This window comes from Heterodontus francisci, chromosome 2 (genome assembly GCF_036365525.1).
Source record: "Heterodontus francisci isolate sHetFra1 chromosome 2, sHetFra1.hap1, whole genome shotgun sequence".
NCBI classification, from domain to species: Eukaryota; Metazoa; Chordata; class Chondrichthyes; order Heterodontiformes; family Heterodontidae; genus Heterodontus; species Heterodontus francisci.
Genome location: NC_090372.1, coordinates 160,219,631 through 160,242,398, shown reverse-complemented (window position 1 = coordinate 160,242,398; position 22,768 = coordinate 160,219,631). Strand labels below are relative to the sequence as shown.

Genomic DNA, 22,768 nt, shown 5'->3' with positions numbered 1-22,768 from the left:
TGGAGAAGGAAATTAGGACCTCAGTTTAGTGTCTCATCCAAAAGATGGCAACTCCAAAAGCGCAGCCTGGATTATGTGCTCATGTCTCTGGAGTGGGACTTGAACCCACAACTTTCTGACTCAGATGAAAGTGCTGCCACGAAGCTACAGCTGACACTTCATTTCACCATTAGGGTCATATTTTGTACTGGAGGCGGGGCTCCTGGTGCTGGGCCAAACCGTGCACTCCCCAGAGCAATCCTCCAGTCTTTTATAATCGAAGTTTTAGAAGGCAGGTTTCCCCATCCCTTTAAAGACTTTAAAAGAACGGGGAGCCCGCCTCCTAGAGCTGCTGGCCAATCAGAGGGCCGGCAGTTCAGCAGTATCAGCAGCCACTGCTGGTACTGCAGAGGCCTTGGAACCCCGGAGCAGAGGTAGGTGAGGTGGGGTCGCCGGGGCCAATCCAGAAAGCCCCGGAATGGGGGTGCAGAGGGGGTAGTCGTTCAGTCCAGGGGTAGGGTTCTCGGTGGGTGGAGGGGTGGGGTAACGTTGTTCCCATTGGGGGTCCTCTGTGGGTCACAAATTGCCCACGAGAAGGGGACCCCAAGCCATCCTCCCAGTGTGGAGAAGGCCTCCCCCTCCACTGGCAAGATCCCAGCAGCACGGGAAGAAGCCTTTAACTGGCACTTAATAGGCCACTTAAGGGCCTTAATTGGCCTCTGGGATGGAAGGCCAATGTTGGCCTACCCCACCCCTGGAAAGATCGCCGAGCGATGGGGAGACAATGGACTCTCTGCGACGCCACCTGTCGCAATTCTCCGTGCACACCCCCCCACCCCTCACCGCCTTCAACCCCGCCTCAGGGGGGCCCGTAAAATCCTAGCTTTAGATTGGACAGAGAGATGAAGGAAGGCGGACAACGGAATATGGGAACATGGTGAATAACTATGATTAAGACTATTTTCTCACAATGCTGACAAACATGTTGGGCCTGTTTCCATGTTATAACATCTATATATTTCTATGTAATTCCTCATAAAATTTGATACTTCGCTCCAGACTGCGTGCCTCCACTAATGTCATAAAGTAGTAAAGAGAGAGCTTCTGTATGCAGATGATTGTGCCCTAGCTGCCCACAACAGGGAAGACATCCAGGCTATGGCAAATAAACTTTCACGTGCTGCCAAAAACTTAAGTTTCAGACAGCAGACACGTGCCATAAAAGCACCAGATGTAACCATTGATGGCATCTGTCTCAAGACTGTAGAAAAATTCTCATACCAAGGTAGTATGCTGTCTAGGGATGCCACTATTGAAGAAGGTGTCCGTGCATGCATCCAGAAAGCAAGTTCTGCCTATGGCCAACTCCATAATTGGGTTTGGTAGCAGCATGGCATGAAGCTGAAGACTAAAATCAAATTCTACCAGGCCATTGTCCTTACCACCCTGCTATGTGATGCAGAATACTGTGTCTGCTATAGGCACCCACATCAAAGCTCTGGAACATATCCACCAAAGAAATCAGAAGTCCACAATGAGAATTCAATGGCAGGACAAAATCACAAACAACGAAGTTCACCATCGTGCTGGGCTCAACAGCATGGAGACCACCCTCCAGAAAATTCAACTTAGATGGGCAGCCCATATCCCCCATGTGGAGGATTACAGAATCACCAAGCAGATCTTCTATGGGAAACTGTCTCAGGGCAAACAGCATCAATATAGTCAGTACAAACAATATAAAGGACACCCTAAAAAAAGAGCCTCACAAACTTCTGCACTGCAGACCACCTCTCTTGGGAAAACACTGCAGCTGACTGGCCCAAGTGCAGGCAAGCACTAAAACTTGGCTCAGCATGTTTCGAGGACCATCTATGCCAAACTTGCAACATCCAATGGGCCCAGAGGAAGGCCAGAGGCGGTACAGCTGCAGAAGTTCCCCCAAGCACCAACGACAATATGAACTGCTAGTTCTGTGAATGTCCATGCTGATCCTGCCCCTCTTGAGTCATGAGAGAACCCACAGAAGAGGAAATAGTTTACAGCTTGGACATACTCGAATGGGGAGTCTACCACGATTGAGTTGCTCATAAAATTTGATACCTAAAGGCCCATAATTTGCTGACAAAATAACGTTGAGGCTAATAGTCTTTATTTCTCTTTCTGTACCCGATTTGATATTGAATTCAGCCAGTTTAAATTATACCTCCTTCCCAGTCTGTCTTTTTAAATCATTATGGGATGTGATGGTTGTGGACAAGCCAGCATTTATTGCGCATCCTTAATTGCCCTCGAGAAGGTGGTGTTGCACCACCTGCTTGAAGCGCTGCAGTCCATGTGGTGGAGGTACACCCACAGTATTGTATGGTAGAGTTTTCCAGGATTTTGACCCAGGTGACAGCGAAGGAGCAATGATATGGTTCCAAGACAGGATGGTATGTGTCCTGGAGGAAAAATTGCAGGTGGTGGTGTTCCTATGCATCTGCTGCCCTTGGCCTTCTAGGTAGTAGGGATCGTGGGTTTGGAAGGTGCTGTCAAAGACGCCTTGGTGAGTTACTGCAAAGCATCTTCTAGATGGTAAACACTGCTGCCACTGTGAATATTCTCCAGTTGCCTGAATGAGTACAATCACATTCCTGACTTGTGCCTTGTAGATAGAAACACAGAAAATAGGAGGAGTAGGAGTAGGCCATTCGGCCCTTCGAACCTGCTCTGCCATTCATTATGATCATGGCTGATCATCCAAATCAGTAACCTGTTCCCGCTTCCCCCCCCCCGCTACCCTTTGATCCCTATAGACCCAAGAGCTATAGCTAACTCCTTCTTGAAAACATACAATGTTTTGGCCTCAACTGCTTTCTGTGGTAGTGAATTCCACAGGCTCACCACTCTCTGGGTGAAGAAATTTCTCCTCAACTCAGTCCTGAAAGGTTTACCCCCGTATCCTTAGACTATGACCCCTGGTTCTGGATTCCCCCACCATCGGGAACATCCTTCCTGCATCTACCCTGTCAAGTCCTTTTAGAATTTTATAGGTTTCTATGAGATCCCCCCTCACTCTTCTGAACTCCAGTGAATATCATCCTAACCGACTCAATCTCTCCTCATACGTCAGTCCCGCCATCCCAGGAATCAGTCTGGTAAGGCTTCGCTGCACTCCCTCTATAGCAAGAACATTCTTCCTCAGATAAGGAGACCAAAACTGCACACAATATTCCAGGTGTGGCCTCACTAAGGCCCTGTATAATTGCAGTAAGCCATCCCTGCTCCTGCACTCAAATCCTCTCGCTATGAAGGCCAACGTACCATTTGCCTTTTTTTAACCGCCTGCTGCACCTGCATGCTTACCTTCAGCGACAGGTGTACGAGAACACCCAGGTCTCGCTGCATATTCCCCTCTCTCTGTTTATAGCCAGATAATAATCTGCCTTCCTGTTTTTGCTACCCAAGTGGATAACCTCACATTTATCCACATTATACTGCGTCTGCCATGCATTAGCCCACTCACTCAACTTGTCCAAATCACCCTGAAGCCTCTCTGTATCCTCCTCACAACGCACCCTCCCACCCAGTTTTGTGGACAGGTTTTGTGTAGTCAAAAAGTGAGTTACTCTTCGCAGAATTCCCAGCCGCTGACCTGCTCTTGTAACCACAGTATTTATATGGCTGGTCCAGTTAAGTTTCTGGTCAATCGTAACCCCCAGGATATTGATGCTGGGGGATTCAGTGATGGTAATGCCATTGAATATCAAGAGGAAGTGGTTAGATTCTCTCTTGGAGTTGGTCATTGTTGGCACTTCTGAGGCACAAATGTTACTTGCCCAAGCCGGATTGTTGTCCAGGCCTTGCTCCTTGCAGACAAGGACTGTTTTGGTATCTTGAGGAGCTGCAAATGGTACTAAACACTGTGCAATCGTAAAAAAAAAACTTTGCATTTATATAGCGTTTTTCACGACCACCAGACGGCTCAAAGCACTTTTCAGTCAATAAAGTACTTCTGAAGTGTAGTCACTGTTGTAATGTAGTAAACGAGGCAGACAATTTGCGCACAGCATCTCCCACAAACATTAATGAGATAATGACCTGCAATCTGTTGTGATGTTAATTGAGGGATAACTATTGGCCAGGATACCAGGTATAACTCCCCTGTTGTTCTTTGAAATAGTGCCATGGAATCTTTTACATTCACCCAAATAGCCAGATGGGCCTCAGTTTATCATCACCACCAATTCTGACCTTATGTTGCAGAGAAAGTCATTGTTTAAGCAACTGAAGATGGTTGGTTCTAGGACCAAGTTCCCTCAGGAATTCCTGCAGGGACCTGGGGCTGAGATGTTTCGCCTCCAACAACCACAACCATCTTCCTTTGTGCTAGGTATGACTCCAGTCAATTGAGAGTTTTCGCTCTGATTCCTATTGACTCCAGTTTTGCTAGGGCTCCTTGATGCCATACTCGGTAAAATGCTGCCTAGATGTCAAGGGCAGTCCTTCTCACCTCACCTCTGGAGTTCTTTGTTAATTTCACAATCCTTCAATCTGATTTGTTCAGGAGATATGCAGTTGTTTGCCCTATTCACTCACGTCCCAAATGCCCAGTTTATCAGCTTGCACTTTCAGCAACTCACCACTCAGAAGTTTTAAAAGCCTAAACATGCCAGCGCAAGTCTAACTAACAGGAGATGCCATTTGATGCCCTGCCATGACAAATTATGGGCCATTAAACACAAAACAGTCAGCCTACACAGCATTTTTAAAAATCAAAATACTAGATAGAGCATTTTCACGTTTGTTATACTGTAAAAGCCCGTGTCACGAACCTTTCATTGCCTTTCTTCTGAGTATTAATCTTGCGTGCTTGCACATGCACAGTTTAATATGTGTACTTTAAAAGTTGAGAGGACAATTTGTAACATCTCCATTAAGCTACTTCTATAACGTAATAAGAAAAAAGCAAATAAAAACCTGCAAAGCTCTGGTGGTGTGAGGATATGATTCTCATGCATAGTATCAAAGACAAATACTCGCCCACGACAGAGGACCGCTAAATGGGAGGGGCACGGTCCTTCAGCTTCTACAGAGAGAATGAAAGGAACATTTTAAGTGTCAGTCATTCACCAATGTTAAAAAGCATCAAAAATAAAAGCAACACTCCACAGCTAGAAACTCAAACTTGCAAAAACTATTTAGAGCAACTGTGAACATGCCCAGAGCTTGCATCTGCGCAGCTACCTCAGTATTGTTGCCATAAACTCTTTCCTGCAATATGAATTAGAATCATTGAATTTTGTAGTACAGAAGGACATCATTCAGCCTTTCTCACATTTCTGAAAGAGATGCCCACATATCTCAATGCCTGCCCTGTGTCCATCCCCTATTAAATTTGTCTTTTTCAATTATTTACCCACAACCCTTTAAAAAGTTATGGATTCTGCTTCCACCACTGTTTCTGGTAGACCAGCCAATGTCCTAACAATGCTTTACATTAAAAAGACAAATTCACCAGATTTAACACAGCATGGATCTATTTCCAATAGAATTTTAAATCAGCTTTATTACATCAGGCTCACCACCAGCATCACTTTTCAGAGTTGGGTTCTGGCTCATCTCCCATATTTTCTCCAGTTTCTTCCTGTAGGCAATCTTTTATCGGGCTGATCACTCTGTTCCAAGTTGTCTGCCTCCCTATTAAAATTTTCTAAATAGCTTTGAATATTTTATAAATAACTGGTCTTCAAAAAATCCACCAATTACTGAAAGCTTGTTTTAGATCACAGGGTGATTGATCTGGCCAGGATCTTTCCTGCTTTGGCGGATACCAACTGAAATGCTGGCATGTCAGGCTTTGTGTCAGCTCAACTTCTCTGCTCCTGGGGGTGGGAAGAGTTTTGGGGAACTACTGAGAGTTTGAAATGCTCAGTAAGGGAAGGGACCCCATAGATTTGTATCACTTTGCTATCCAATATACTGCTTTTGAACAGTCTTTCATCTCTTACATTCTAGTGTGACACAGATTGACATTTTCTGTCTATAGTACTGGGGCTTTCATTATTATTGCTTTGCAAGGCTGCCTTCACAAAATTCACAGATAATCTCACAGACTTCATTTGTTTTATTAACTTCAATTTTGCTCTGAAGTAGCACTTGTTGTGGAGTTAATGGTACACATTTTGCCGTCTGTTTCATTTGCTGCTCCTGAGAGGCCGCAATCGTACATACTTTTGGAACACAGTACATTAGCAATATTAAAGGTTCAGTTTTTGGGGGTGCCATTTAACATTAGGTGGTGCACCATTGTTCTTCAATTGTTATGTAACAATCCATTCACAGTGCCACCTACAGGCACAGTACTTTTGACATCCAGTGACCACTCACGGTTTTTGTATGTGTAACTGCTTTTGTATTGGATGCTTTGAGCGAAATAATTACCTGTCTTAAAGTAGCTGACGAGGGAATCTCTGGTTACTCCAGGTATTTTGCAGGTACAGTACAACATACGAAATTGGTCCATGTCTAATGGTGCACTACCAACTTTATGTACAGCCAAGCACTGTCTAAGAGAAGAAAAAACAAAAATGAAGATTTTGAAGCAAAAAATGAAGCACCGCAGCCTCACAGCTCCAGCGACCTGGGTTTGGATCTGGGTACTACCTATGCGGAGTTTGCAAGTTCTTCCTGTGACCACGTGGGTTTCTTCCAGGTGCTCCGGTTTCCTCCCACATGCCAAAGACTTGCGGGTTGATAGGTAAATTGGCCATTGTAAAAAAAAAAATTGCCCCTCGTGTAGGTAGGTGGTAGGAGAATTGAGGGAAGGTGGGGATGTAAAAAGGAAAAAATGGGATTAATGCAGAATTAGTATAAATGGGTGGTTGATGGTCGGCGCGGACTCGGTGGGTCGAAGGGCCTGTTTCGGTGCTGTATCTCTCTATGAGTCCAATATTGTTGCTCTCACCTAGGGTGTACATAACACAATTGTACTGACAAAAAAAAAAAGGATTTGTGACCAGCACTAAATAGTTTTTTGAAGAAAACTCCTACACCAGATCACCAGCTTGTGGTGCCCAAGTCAATGTATGCATGTGCCATTTTACAGAAGCCAAAACATTTGTCCTAGGAAGACATTTAACAAAATATAAATTCCATGACTCAAATATAAGCAATTGTGAAATATTGCGAAATTGGATTTTAAGAAAACTTTTGACAAAGTACCACATAAAAGGCTGTTTAACAGGGTGAGGGCGCAGAGGAGATTTACCAGAATGGGTCCAGGGATGAGGACATTTAGCTGCAAGGTTAGGTTTGAGAAGCTGGGATTGTTCTCTTTGGAGCAAAAGAGGTTAAGGAGAGATCTGATAGAGGTTTACAAGGTTGTGACAGGTTTAGATAAACCTGTTGGTACAAGGATAAGGAGACACAGATTTAAGGTTTTGAGCAATTGATATGGGAGATATGTGGAAGGACTTTATTTATGCAGTGAGTGGCAAAGACCTGGAACTTGCTGCCAATGAGGGTGGTGGAACTGGAGGCGAACAATGATTTTAAAAGGAAATTGGATAGGGACTGCAGGGAAATAAATTGCAGGGCTTCGGGGGAATAGGACTGACTGGATTGCACTACAGAGAGCCGACACAGACTCGAAGTGCCGAATGGCCTCCTTCTGTGCCATAAATGACTATGACTCTATCCATTGATAAGCTCTATAATGCCTAAAGATATTCAGAGCATAACACGTGGGACCAAAATTAGGCACATTGGATGAACTCTCATTAACTCTAATAAAGGCACTGAATATGCACCTTGTGTTTCAGGTGCAGAGTGTACATATACTGTAAGCTTTAGAATGATGGAACCAGACAGGTACAAATGGCACAAAAACAAGAAATGCTGGATTCACTCAGCAGGTCTGGCAGCATCTGTGGAAAAAGAAGCAGAGTTAACGTTTCGGGTCAGTGACCCTTCTTCGGAACTCTCTGCTTCTCTTTCCACAGATGCTGCCAGACCTGCTGAGTGAATCCAGCATTTCTTGTTTTTGTTTCAGATTTCCAGCATCTGCAGTATTTTGCTTTTATATTAGGTACAAATGGCAAACTGAATTCAAATCAAGACTACCAAAATCCAAAAGGTTTCATTGGATCCAATTTCTACAAGCCACTCGTCAGTACAATTTCACATTTTAAGCAGCCGTTAGCACCAGAAAATGTTGCAAATTAGATTCCCCATCTACCACAAAGTTGCAGTTAAACTTTCTTCTATCCCATCAGAAATATGACTGTACATTCTTGTCCTTTTTTTAAGTACAAGATGTGCTTTACATTTTTGTACTGCATATAATTCATCTTACTTCCTAAGTAGATTCCAAAACTGCAACATGTGAAAGACCGCAATAGCAGTTCGTTCAAGCTGTGTGCCTTCTTTTGGTGGCCAATAGTGTTCCAAATAGGGAGCAGGACCTCCAAAGTTTACATTCAACATTGATGGCATTCGGACATCCAGATAGGCACTGATCAACCACCATTCCTCAAGCTGATCAAAAGACACAGAACAATAGTGGTCATGTTCTTCTAAAATCTAACAAAAAAAGTAATACATTCACACAACATCCAATACAATAACATTGAAATGTTCTAAAACAGCAAAGGCATCTGAAGGAATGCCACCGAATTTTATCCAGAAGACATATTTGATTTGTAGATTCATTGAGTTCTCATACATGAAGTACCAGTGCAAGACATTACAGTGCTTCTGATTGTTCTAAAGTCCATCTTGCATCACAGGCAACAATTTCCCAGCAAATGAGAAGAAAACTTAAAAGATAAATGTACCGAATATTGACTATTACAATTAAACAACTACTTCAACGTCACTTCAACATTACTTACTCTAACATTTCGGGTCTGTGATCTTTCATCAGAACTGGCAAAGGTTAGAAAAGAATTAGGTTTTAAAAGCAAGTGAAGAGGGTGGGGAATGGGTGGGAGTGGGGGCTGACGGGGAAGAGAACAGAAGGGGAGGTGTGTGATTTTGCAGAGGGCAGGAGAGATTAAATAAAGCTGTCCTGGGACAAAGGCAAAGGGTGTGTTAATGCTTGTGGTGAAAGACAAAGCATTAGTCCAGAAATAGTGTGAATAGCGGAATATTCAGCAGCTCTGACATGAAAAACAGGCACATGGTTAAAAAAAATATATATAAAAATATATATATTTTTTAAAAAAGGCCAGTCATCCTCTGAAGTTATTGAACTCAATGTTCAGTCTGCAAGGCTGTAGAGTACCTAATCGAAAGACCAGGTGCTCCTCCTCGAGCTTGCGTTGATGTTCACCTGAACACTGGAGCAGGCCAAAGACAGAAATGTTTGCATGAGAGTGGGCAGGGTGTTGAAATTGCAAGCGACCGGAAGCTCGGGGTCATGTTTTCAGACTGAGCGAAGGTGTTCCACAAAGCGGTCACCCAATCTGCCTTTGGTCTCCCCAATACAGAAGCGACCGCATTGTGAGCAGCGAATACAGTATACTAAATTGAAGGAAGTACAAGTAAATCACTGCTTCACCTGAAAGAACTGTTTGGGGCCTCGAATGGTGAGGAGAGAGAGGGTAAAAGGGCAGGTATTACACCTCCTGCGATTGCATGGGAAGGTGACGTGGGGAGGGGGAAGTGGTATCGGGGGTGATGGAGGAGTGGATCAGGGTGTCATGGAGGAAACACCCCTTTGGAATGCTGACAGAGGAGGGGAATGGAAGATGTGCATGGTGTGGCGAAACTGGCAGAGGATGATCCTTTGGATGTGGAGGCTAGTGGGATGGAAAGGGAGGACAAGGGGAACCCTGTCGTGGTTCTGGGAGGGAGGGGAAGGGGTGAGGGCAGAAGTGCAGGAAATGGGTCGGACACAGTTGAGGGCACTGTCAACCACAGTTGGGGGGGTGGGGGGGGGGTCCTCGGTTGAGGAAAAAGGAAGGCATGTCAGAAGCACTGTCGTGGAAGGCTGCACCATCAGAACAGATGCATCGGAGACTGAGAAACTGGGAGAATGGAATGGAGTCCTTACAGGAAACAGGGCGTGAGGAAGTGTAGTCAAGGTAGCCGTGGGAGTCGGTGGGCTTACAATGAATGTTAGTAGACAGCCTATCCCCAGAGATGAAGACAGAGAAGTCGTGGAAAGGAAGGAAAGTGTCAGAGATAGACCATGTAAAAGGTGAGAGAAGGATGGAAATTGGAAGCAAAGTTGAAGAAGTTTTTCAGTTTGGGGTGAGAGCAGGAAGCAGCACTGATACAGTCATCAATGTACTGGAAAAACAGGTGAGGGAGGGGGCCTGAGTTGGACTGGAACAAGAAATGTTTGACATATCCCACAAAAAGACAGGCATAATTAGGACCCATGCAGGTACCTTTTATTTGATGGAAGTCAGTGGAGTTGAAGGAGAAGTTATTCAATATAAGAACAAGTTCAGCCAGGCGGATGGGGACTGGTTAGGCCTCTGTTCAAGGAAGAAGCGGAGAGCGCTCAGAACATCCTCGTGGGGGATGGAGGTGTAGAGAAATTGGACTTCCATAATGAAGAGGTGGTGGTTAGGGGCAGGAAGCTGGAAATTGCCAAACTGACATAGGGTGTCCGAAGAGTCACGGATGTAGGTAGGAAGACACTGGATCAGGGGAGAAAAGAGAAGAGTCAAGATGGGAAGAAATAAGTTCAGTGGGGCAGGAACAGGCTGTAACAATGGATCTACCAGGACAATCCTGTTAGTGGACCTTGGAGAGGAGGTAGAATCAGGATGCCCGGGGTTGCGGGACTATGAGATTCGAAGTTGTAGGGGGACGAGCTCCAGAGGAGATGAGGTCAGTCACAGTCCTGTGGACAGTGGCTTGATGTTCAGTAGTGGGGTCATGGTCCAAGGGAAGGTAGGAAGAAGTGTCTGAGAGTTGGCGCTCAGCCTCTGCAAAATAGAGGTAACCACTGCGGCACAGTGGCGCAGTGGTTAGCACCGCAGCCTCACAGCTCCAGCGACCCGGGTTCGATTCCGGGTACTGCCTGTGTGGAGTTTGCAAGTTCTCCCTGTGTCTGCGTGGGTTTTCTCCGGGTGCTCCGGTTTCCTCCCACAAGCCAAAAGACTTGCAGGTTGATAGGTAAATTGGCCATTATAAATTGTCACTAGTATAGGTAGGTGGTAGGGAAATATAGGGACAGGCGGGGATGTTTGGTAGGAATATGGGATTAGTGTAGGATTGGTATAAATGGGTGGTTGATGTTCGGCACAGACTCGGTGGGCCGAAGGGCCTGTTTCAGTGCTGTATCTCTAATCTAATCTAATCTACACCAGACAACAGCACCTAAATACAAGGCAAGGGGTCAGATTAGGAGAACCTTTGCAGAACACCTCTGCTCAGTCCGAAAGCATGACCCCAAGCTTCCGGTCGCTTGCCATTTCAACACCCCGCCCCTGCTCTCATGCCAACATTTGTGTCTTTGGCCTGCTCCAGCGTTCTAGTGAACGTCAACGCAAGCTCGAGGAGCAGCAACTGATCTTTCGATTCGGCACTCTACAGCCTTGCGGACTGAACATTGAGTTCAATAACTTCAGAGCATGACTGGCCTTTTTTAAAATATTTTTTATTTATTTTTTTAACCATGTGCCTGTTTTTCATGTAGACAACGTTGCTCATTATTCCGCTATTAACACTCTCTCTGGATTAATGCTTTGTCTTTCACCACAAGCATGAACACACTTTTTGCCTTTGTCCCAGGATAGCTTTGCTGTTTAATCTCTCCTACCCTCTGCCCTATCACAGACCTTCTCTTTTGTTCTCTTCCCCACAAACCACCCCACCCCCGCCCCCCACCAACTCCCTTCACTTTCTTAAAGCTCAATTCTTTTTTGACCTTTGCCAGCTCTGATGAAAAGTCACAGACCTGAAATGTTAACTCTGCTTCTCTCCCCACAGATGCTGCCTGACCTGCTGAGTATTTCTTGAACCTTCTGTTTTTATTTCACATTTCCGGCATCTGCAGTATTTTGCTTTTACTTACTCCGAACACTTTATTTCAGGGTAAATAAAGAAGGCATAAAACTTCTAGGTGAGGTCCCATAATTATGGATGACAAGGATTTCAGGTTTGGGCCGAATACCAACAAACATCACTTGTCAGCATGCAACACAATGGTAATGTGATTGCAGTCCAGGTGGTCCTTGTTGTGAAATCCCTGGGCAAAGTTATTCCCAAAGTTTGTTGTCAGATGCAGTATCAGCAAGGCCTTCTGCCATCTTACTGTACTTACACTATCTTGTAGCAATGTCACACTTGACATGTGAAAAAGGGGGAGTTGAAATAAAAATGAAGACTCTTAAAAGTTGGTGAAATAAAATATGCATGGCAATGTGATGGTACAGAGCAATGCCACAGAATGGAGATGGACCTTTGATCCTCCATATAGCCAAGTTCATAATCTCAACCATATCATTGACAAGTCAAAAAGGAGAGAGAGAGAGAGAGAGAGAGAGAGAGAGAGAGAGAGAGAGAGTCTCATCGCTCAGGCTGATCTCACATGCTTCCTAGCAGTCCGTTTGAAATGCATGGGCATAACCCTGGGAAGTTCAGTCACCTGCAAGGAACTAGTAAGGAGAAAACTTAAGGATGGATTGGACAGACTATGCCCTTTAAATGCAGAAATATGCATGAATTAGAATAGAAAACTTTTCAAAAACGTAAACAAAGCAACTACATTCAGACAAAAATCTATAGACATCAGACAAGCAATAAGTTAATTAGTTGAAACCAACCAACTACACTACTCCATCATTATATTAATGCCAACAGCATCTGTGCACCTGCTTACCCAGTTTCTCCTAACTTTGGCCCTCTCCAGAAGTTTTTGATGCAGCTGTTTACCAATCCCTTGTCCAAATGTTTTAACAATTTCTTTACTTCTCTGTAGTTCTTCTTCATTCAAAAATGGCTTCACTAAAACAATTTTTAAAAAAATTCAACTGTATAATTACAACTAAACAACATTGAAAAGCCTACATAAGTAGTCTAGAACATGTATTCACTCATTTCATGGCATAAAATGCAACACCCTTGAGAAATATGGGGACATGGCAACTGTAAACTTAGAGGCTGAATCTGAAGGAACCTAGGGACAAGAGCCTTATTTATATCAAACACTGTTTCTATTGGTCAAATATGGCACAATGTGGATGAAAGATAGATGTCTGAAGGATGTATTAATGATAGGATGAAAATGTATACATAATCAGTATCTGGGACAGAATTCATAGAGTTGCAGCAATGTCTATTTGTGACACAAATGAATGTTTAAAAAAAAAAGGATCAAATCTTAAGGCTGCAACACACCAGTTCTACTAACATAAAATCAAAAAGTAAAACTGGAGAAATGAAATTAGTCACTAGAACCCAAAAACTGCAACAGCCTGTGACAATACCACATTCTGTATGATCAGCCACTGTCTTTAAAATTAACCAGATCATAAAATTCAAGAATGTACAACACTCAACATCCAAGAATCCAAGAAACCAGCTTGAAGGAGCTATTCAATACCAAATACATTGCAATGAATAATCATGATAACAACCTGCATGAAAATGTGGGTTTCTGGCATCCTTTTTCTGTTGTGGGTGAATAACCATTTAGAAAAAACAATTAAAATCCTCGCTATGAACCAAATAGATTTACTATGTATTATACGTGTTGAAATTCATGTCAAAAGTTTTATCCTGCTCCCTGGCTTAAGGCAACATGTCGTTTGATTGTCTCTTGTAGAAAATCACAAAGTCGTGCCAGTTCTCAGGGATTTCCTGCTTCCTATTCACCACTACAGATAATTCAAAAAATAATTCAAGTGCTTTTTTAAAAAATGTTGTATCGTTGAGAATCAGGCAGCAGGAGGGACACGGGTCTCATACCAGACTCAAGACTCTTGCAATATAGAGTGAAACTGCAGTGGGAGAAATCCAGTTCAAAAGTAATCAACGGTTTCTGGTGAGAGAGTGAAGACCAGTAACCCTTCTTAACAAACTCTACTTTAAATTACTGCAAGCAAAGATAGCATCAAGTAGGGCTGTGAATGTGGTTAAACAGCTTAATAACACTCACAGTCCACATTCTTATTGTATGAATGGTGATATTCAAAAATCACTGGCATCTGTGGAATCAGACGCCAGCAAGAGCCACTACCTTTGTGACAAGAGATGGAAGGCAGAAAAGTCAGGACAGGGGAAAATTAAAAACCTCACACTCGGAAACAAAAATCAAAACGAAAATCAGTATGAACTATAAAATACAAAATAAAACAAACAGAAATGTATCCAAACACATTAAAATCTAACAGTCTTTGCATCGATATGTAGACCAGCATGTTGAGTGTACTATGTAGTTACTGACACACATCGGACAATTTTAATGAGTCTTCTTGATAAGAGGTTGTCAATACGAAAAGATAGTTCCTTTTTTGACCCCAAAAGAGACTCAACTACAGTATATAGGCAGACATAAAGCTCTATGCAAACTTTAATTATGCTACTGTACCTGCATCTAAATACTTCATCAAGGACTCCTCAAGAGGGGGAACAGGTAAAGGAGGTAATAAATCCTGGTACTGGAATGTACGCTCTTCTTTTGATTCAAATGTCTGATTTTCCATATTTTATCCAAGTTTCACCTTATTTCTAGTAGGAACATAAGAAAACATGGAATGAGAAAAAAATTCAGCCAATAAAGACATTCCCTTCCAAAGATGAAATACAATGTACTTCAACAGCACACATTTATACCTGTACTACTTGCTTAAAAGAATGCCTCAGATGATTATTTCCCACACAGCTTTGATCCTCCTTATCTCAAGAAAAATATGGGCAAGGGGAACAGTGCATGAAGGCACGGTGAAGGAGGTTTCAAAGGCAGAAAATGGTCAGGAAAAGCTAGTTTGGAGAAAACCAAAGCAGGCTGAAAATCATCCATTGCTGGTACAATAGAGGGAATAGAGGACAAGCAGTACTCCTGAGTACTAAAGGGTTCAAGCTAAAAACTTATAACTGGAGAAGAGTTCAAAAAACAGTCAAAGCCAAAGATGGAATTCACAATTAAGACAATTTACTAGAACACCGGGAGCCAGAAATGCTGGAATGGTGGTAAGAAGTGGGGCCTTTGTTTAGAGAGGACTAGCATTGCATGGTTGTAGATTAACTGAAGTTTTGAATGGGTGGAGGCAATTGAAGAAAACATTAGAGAAATCAATATAGAAAGTGGATGAGTGTTTCAGCAGCAGATGGGGTGGCATAACTGAAAGAGAGTGGCTGTATGAGAATGGATGTGTGAGGGAGAATGGAAGTGAGAGGAAAAAAAAGAGAGTAGTACGAATGGAGAGCTCCAGCATCTGTGGAAATAGGGACATTGAAAATGGGTGCAAAGCCACTATTTGGAGGAGGAGGAGCAAGAAATGAGGCAGGGAAGTAAAGCACAGAATAGCTTGGTCTGGATCAACAACTATTATGTGCAAACAGACAGGAAACCAGCAACAGTTACAATACTGACAATAATTAACCATTTGAGAAGTACTGACTCGATTAAGATCAATCAAGACTGAGCGAATGACTGATCCCCCTCTCCAAACTTTGGAAATTAACGGTACTTTGGGACAAGCTTTGAAATCATCCAGCTTTCACAACCTAGACGTCCTGTTGTCCGAGCCTGGTTTCCATCCTTATATACCCTCCATCATAAAATCCACCTAACTTCTGTCTTCATAACATCACCCATCTCCATCCCAACCGTAGCCCAGCACCTGCTGAAATCCTCATGCATGCTTTAATTTCCTCTAGATTCTATCTTTTTTGTTTAAGGTTGGTAGGTCAACAGTCACCCAAAACGCTGCTTCTCCTATCCCGCACCATTCCACTTGCCCATCACCCACCTTGTTATGCGTATAACGGCTTCTGGTCCCACAAGTCTTAAATTCATCCTTGTGAAAGCTTTCAATCCTTCTACAGCCTCATCCACCTTCAGGTCCTACAACTCCCCCTCCCAAACTTTCCTTTCCCCTCACTCTGGACTTGGTGCATCTATCCCCCACCCCTCATTCTATTTTCAGCCGACTCAGTTTCACTGTCTGAACACGCTTCTCCAGCTCCCTTTCCTTCTTTAAGCCCTCCATAAAACCAACCTTTTTGACCAAGTTTTTGGTTATCCCTCCCAAAACTTCCATACGTGACTGTGTATGTTTTCTTCATGCCTTTGCGAAGCACCTAATGATATTTTTCTATGTTAAAAGGTGCTAGTCAAATGCAAGTTGTTGTGCTAATAGGTAGTGAAACTGGACTTGCAAACTGAAAAGTCTTAAGCTAGAATAAAAACAGTAAGTGCTGGAAACACTCAGCAGATCAGGCAGCATCTGTGGAGAGAGAAGCAGAGTTAACGTTTCAGGTCTGTGACCTTTCATCAGAACTGGCAAAGGTCAGAAAAGAATTAGATTTTAAGTAAGTAAAGTGGGGGGGCGGGCAGTGAGCTTTGGTGGGGAAGAGAACAAAAAGGGAAGGTGTGTGCGTGACTCTGATATGAATGTGTGCATGGATGCATAGCATGTTTTTTTTTAGTAATTTTAACCAGTTTCGAGTGTTAAGGATAATAAACTTACATTTTTCTTGTTTAAAGTCAAGAAAACCTGTCGGATTGGTTCTTTGGCAATTATATCAGAGGAACAGGAGCAAGCATTCACTGAGGTGGTAAGTTCAATTACTGTGTAAAAGGATAAGCCCTGTTGCAGTCAAACCAGAGAAGAGGCGAAAGGGGGAGCCTGAGGCCCCTTCCTCACCTGGTTGTAACAAAGTTAAAACAAAATTACAAGGGAGGTATTTTCAGGAATTATACACATTCTATTCTGCATCTCCTGCACGAAAACCAATTCATAGCTAAATTTGAAAGAAATCAGATAGGATGCTACAGACCTATATGTAAACCTTTCTGGAGAATAAAAAAAAGGTTTATGGTTTGTAAAATGGAGTACTGTACTGAACTTCTGAGAAGTTATTAAAATAATCTCTAGTTACTGATTGATATTTCTAATTGATGCAGTAGAGGCATAATTAAACATCAATAATTTATTTTCAAGTTATATTTGCCTAGTATTTTGAAGGAAAATCGTGTATTGGGAGCTTGCAAGAAATGCTGGGAAAATGTTTATTAATAGATTGTTATAACCAGTTGAGAAAGAGGTCTAGGCTTCCCTTTCAGCCTTCATCTGGTCTTACTGTTACAGGGTTTAAATTTTAAACACACTGTGTCTTTAGCTCCCCCTTGATGAATCCTTGTTCACCACTTTCCAATTACAAAGCAAAGAAACCAGCACAAAAAGATCTTCTTAGGTTTAAAAATTGAAATTTATTAAAAACTTAAACTCTAATTCAGTTGACCCCTACGGATACACGACGTGCCCATGCTAGCAAGCATACACGATACACGCATGCGGATAGAGACAAAGAAAACAGAAGAAATAAAGTGGAAAAGTTTAAGGTAATATCTGAGGAGGTTTTTTGTGTTACGGTTCTTCGGCTCACTGTAGTGTTCTTTATTGTTGGTAGAACTTGCTTTTCGTTGGGGCCCAGTATTCTTCTTTAACCTTGTTCGCTGTAGGAGACTTTTCTCTTTTGGGCTTCATGTGTCTTCAGTGGATTTGGAGTTCTGAGAGAAAGAGATGGGAGAAGGCAGACAGGAGGTCTTCTTCAGTCCAGGTGCATTCTGCTTTCTGCAGGCTCTCAGTTCAAACTGTACAATTCAGAAACCCCCAAGTTGCCAAGCAGGTTAGTCACTTAACTAACTGGTCTGACCACATCTTGGCTCTGTGTATTGCATCATCTCAGCTGGAAATGGAATGAGCTTCCCTGCCTTCAATATCGGTTAGTATATAAAATTTTTTTTATAGCCAAGGTCTGGCAGTCCTTGTAACAGGACTTCTCTTCTTCCCAGCAGCAATTTGAAATTTAATGTCCATGTCGCAAAATTAATGTGCCTCACTCTTGGCAGGTGAGGGCCTGAATGACAAGATTCTCTCAGAAAACTCGTTTAAAAAAAGATTGATGTGCGTCTGCACCTTCATGGTTTTTCATTCTATTCAAGTCTATACTACAGTTTTCAATTTTTGTTTGTTTTGTTTGAGAACTACATAACATTTTGTGAATTAAATGAAATTCAACTCTATCTGTAGGTCTGGCTGGTGAAAGATTTGACCAGCTACATGCTATTAAATAGCTAATGTTTAATAAATAGTCAAAGTTCAGCTGTGACAAAAAGAACTGAACTTTTGAACAAAAAAATGTCATGGGCAAGTTTCCAATTTTCTAAGTGGAAGAATATTACAATGAAATCATTCAGTCTCAATATATAGGGTGTATATTAGCAAAGCGTGGCCCATGTCAAGCAAATGCAATGACTCAGTCATTTCCAATGACTAGAATGTATAAATCAGTATGAAAACCCGGAAAAAGATGATGCAACAAATGTAAATAATCATTTGTCTAGAAATTGTTAATAGCTTTGGTCTAATGCTTATATTTAAATGGATCTACACTTTACCTTTTTGATGCCCCGTTTTAAAACTGTCAAGTCAGAAGAATGGTACTTTACTGGCTATAGGATCTTAAAGACTTGTTTTCGGACATATGGCTCAAGGGATCATCTCAAGTCCTAGAAAATAATAATTAACTTATGTAAAACAATGGTTTGCTCCAACTTTAAAGTGTTCTATATATTTCTATGCACCAGACTACACAATTGGGGGAAATCATCCTGCCTTGGAATTAATAAAACTTTGACAATTAAGCTGATTAATGGGTAATTCTGCATTAAGAGGAAAAAGGATACAGGCACAGGATATTTATAGTGGGGAAGAAAGGTGGTTTAGAGATGATGGCCAGGATTTTATGCTGGCAATGGAGTCGCGACATCCGGAAAAAGCCACTACGAGAACCCCGTGTCACCTCTTCTGTGGAATGCTGCCAAATCTAGTGTCAATTAGGCACTTAAGTATACAGGAGCAGGCCTTCCATGCGATCAAGGACCCCGGCAACGGATGTCCCACCCTCGGAAAGCCCAGCAGCTCTTTCACTGAGCAGCGCCAATATGGAAGCAGTGGCTGCTGCCAGTGGATCACCTATCAAAGGCCCAGGAGCATCGCTGGACCTAGGCCACAGGTAGGTCAGGGTGGGATGGGTCTTGCGGGGTTTGGGTTGCAGGGGTGGGAGGTGGCTGTCAGCGAGCACCTTCCCCCAACCCCATGCCAGGTACCTCCTTCAGGTAAGTGCCTTTTAACGAGGGACCTCGCACCCCCCCCCGCCCCCACCCTCTCAGAGTGGGAAAGTAGCCCGCATGGTTTTTCATGCCATGCTTCCCATGTAGCAGGAGAATAGCCTGCTGTGTGGCTAATTGCAGCAGCGGCGGGATGAGGCCCTTATTTGGGTATTAATTACCCAGTTAAGGGCCTCAATTGGCAGCGGGATGAGAAGGCTGTTCACAGGCCTTCCCACCCCAGACTTAATTTTGGCAGAGGCGGGGAGGTGGTAGGGTCCCCCCGCCGCCATCCCACCTGATTCTATGCTCTCCCACCTCCAAACTCACCAAGGGAACAGAGGAAATAGGAGCAGGACTAGGCCATTCAGCCCCTCGTGCCTACTCCACCATTCAACTAGATCATGGCTGATCTTCTACCTCAATGCCATTTTCCCGCACTAAGTGCATAAAAGAGAGCATAAAGTGCCTCCCGTTGTTATTAGAGGAAATAGATAAACCAGAGAGATGTTCATTATTAATACCAGCCAAGAGAAGAGAGAACATGGATTCAAGCTTAATTGAAAACAGCACACAAATTACAATGTTCTCCTGCATAAGATGATGATATACCGTACGCAGGAAGTAGTAGAAAATGTAATAAATTTACTCAACACACTCTTGCAGTTTTTGACCGACATGGTTACTGAAGGGGAAAGTCATTGATCTTTAGAACTGGATCACTGAATGTAAACTGCTCTTTCAAGTCCTGTACAGTACTGTGTTCCTCAGGGCATTAGATAGAATATCAGGGACATTGGGATGATGAGTTTGAGTGTTTATGAATGCATTCTGGGTAATCATGGCCTCCTGCGGTTTCTTTCTTCTTCCAGAATTAGCATTACTGGTCATGGGGGGGGGGGGGGCGGGGGGGAGACTAATGCATGAGGTTGCACTACTTATCAGATAGAGTAAACATTAAATGAGCTTGTTTTTTTTTGTCTTTTTTGTACAGTCATAAGCCAAGTTCATGATTCCCACACATTCCAACTGAAAATACACTAAACCTGTATGCTATATCCTGATTTTCCATTGTGAGTTCATTATTCCCTAGGGATTCTGCTCATTTCAGCTCTGTGTGCAGCCATCTGAGCCAAAAGCAGACTAAAATCCCACCAAATCAATGAAGGTATCTCAAGCAAAAAGAAATTTAGGCATTCACTCCATTACTGAATTCCTACCACAGTAAATGCATGTTCTACAAAAGCACAGGTACCAAGAGACGAGGTTCAGAATGGCTAAATCAACTAGAAATATCCTAAGGCCTTAACAGAAAGGGGTACCCACCACTCTGATAAAAAGGTACCTCCAGCAGACCTTTATTCCACTCAAAAAAAGCTAGTGGCATGAGCTACCAGAGACACCTCCACACTACCTAGAACTCTGCATAGATTTTCAAATTTGTATTGCCTATGTCAATGAAAGCCTTTGACCTCGTCAGCAGACGTGGTCTCTTCAGACTACTAGAAAAGATTGGATGTCCAAAGCTACTAAGTATCATCACCTCATTCCATGACAATATGAAAGGCACAATTCAACATGGTGGCTCCTCATCAGACCCCTTTCCTATCCTGAGTGGCGTGAAACAGGGCTGTGTTCTCGCACCTACACTTCTTGGGATTTTCTTCTCCCTGCTGCTTTCACATGCGTTCAAGTCCTCTGAAGAAGGAATTTTCCACCACACAAGATCAGGGGGCAAGTTGTTCAACCTTGCCCGTCTAAGAGCGAAGTCCAAAGTATGGAAAGTCCTCATCAGGGAACTCCTCTTTGCTGACGATGCTGCTTTAACATCTCACGCTGAAGAGTGCCTGCAGAGTCTCATCGACAGGTTTGCGTCTGCCTGCAATGAATTTAGCCTAACCATCAGCCTCAAGAAAACGAACATCATGGGGCAGGACATCAGAAATGCTCCATCCATCAATATTGGCGACCACGCTCTGGAAGTGGTTCCAGAGTTCACCTACCTAGGTTCAACTATCACCAGTAACCTGTCTCTCGATGCAGAAATCAACAAGCGCATGGGAAAGGCTTCCACTGCTATGTCCAGACTGGCCAAGAGAGTGTGGGAAAATGGCACACTGACATGGAACACAAAAGTCCGAGTGTATCAAGCCTGTGTCCTCAGTACCTTGCTCTATGGCAGCGATGCCTGGACAACGTATGTCAGCCAAGAGTGACATCTCAATTCATTCTATCTTCTCTGCCTCCGGAGAATACTTGGCATCAGGTGGCAGGACAATATCTCCAACACAGAAGTCCTCGAGGCGGCCAACATCCCCAGCTTATACACACTACTGAGTCAGCGGCGCTCGAGATGGCTTGGCCATGTGAGCCGCATGGAAGATGGCAGGATCCCCAAAGACACATTGTACAGCGAGCTCACCACTGGTATCAGACCCACCGGCCGTCCATGGCTCTGCTTTAAAGACGACTGCAAACGCGACATGAAGTCCTGTGACATTGATCACAAGTCGTGGGAGTCAGTTGCCAGCGTTCGCCAGAGCTGGCGGGCAGCCATAAAGGCGGAGCTAAAGTGTGGCGAGTCGAAGAGACTTAGCAGTTGGCAGGAAAAAAGACAAAAAAGCGCAAGGAGAGAGCCAACTGTGTAACAGCCCCAACAAACACATTTTTCTGCAACACCTGTGGAAGAGCCTGTCACTCTAGAATTGGCCTTTATAGCCACTCCAGGCGCTGCTCCACACACCACTGACCACCTCCAGGCGCTTACCCATTGTCTCTCGAGATAAGGAGGCCAAAGAAGAAGAATTGCCTATGTGTTATATTAAAGGTAACGCCATTTAAATTATGTACTGTATCTCAGCAGAACAAACATGTAGAAGGATTTTAAAACACATATCTGTAAAATTCATTTGCTTTCAAGCAGATTATTGGAATAAAATTCAATAGTTACAGACATCCAGGACAACGCAGGATATCGATCTGACATTACAAAAGTCTTATAATACCATGTTAACATCTCTCTCATCTGTTCGCAAAGTATGTATGAATTCTATTTAGCATCTGCTATGAAATGTACAAGCACATACCTACATATCTTTAGAGGCAGATCAAATATTCATACAAAATGTTAAAGAAGGTAACCTTTTCCCCACAAGTGATTTTTAAGTAGGAAGAGGTATCGCAGACATTCTTCTTGAAAGTATAAACCCTATACCAAATGACCGTTTTAAAGCTGGGGTATGACAGCTATGCTATCCTATTCGATGCAGCTTGACTTGAAATGTTAACTGTTTCCCTCTCGACAGACATCGCCTGCCCTGAGTATTTCCAGCATTTTCTATTTTTATTTCATATTTGCAGCATCCACAGTATTTTGCTTTTATTCTATCAGTCAGTCTGATTGTGATTTGAGGAAATTGTGAAAATTTCTTAGCCTCTAAATCCCATTGTTTTATTAATATTTGAATTTTTTTTTTAATGTGTTTTGATGATATAGGATTCCCAGCT

General features: G+C 43.1%; 1 protein-coding gene across 5 annotated transcripts in view; it reads right to left on the bottom strand.

The window, feature by feature from the left end:
• The window catches only part of crot (carnitine O-octanoyltransferase), a 71,966-nt gene that overhangs the window by 45,223 nt on the left and 3,975 nt on the right, over positions 1-22,768 (bottom strand). For 2 of the 5 annotated variants that reach the window (XM_068012954.1, XM_068012939.1), the window contains 5 exons: positions 14,513-14,652; positions 12,803-12,927; positions 8,318-8,544; positions 6,406-6,530; positions 4,942-5,050 (listed from right to left, as the gene is read on the bottom strand). In XM_068012954.1, coding sequence (XP_067869055.1) covers positions 4,942-5,050; positions 6,406-6,530; positions 8,318-8,544; positions 12,803-12,927; positions 14,513-14,627 — 701 coding nt within the window. In that variant the 5' untranslated portion in view covers positions 14,628-14,652. Of the gene's footprint in view, positions 1-4,941; positions 5,051-6,405; positions 6,531-8,317; positions 8,545-12,802; positions 12,928-14,512; positions 14,653-18,550; positions 18,662-22,768 lie in introns of those variants that run through there. The other 3 variants (XM_068012946.1, XM_068012961.1, XM_068012969.1) reach the window with 3 other exon arrangements.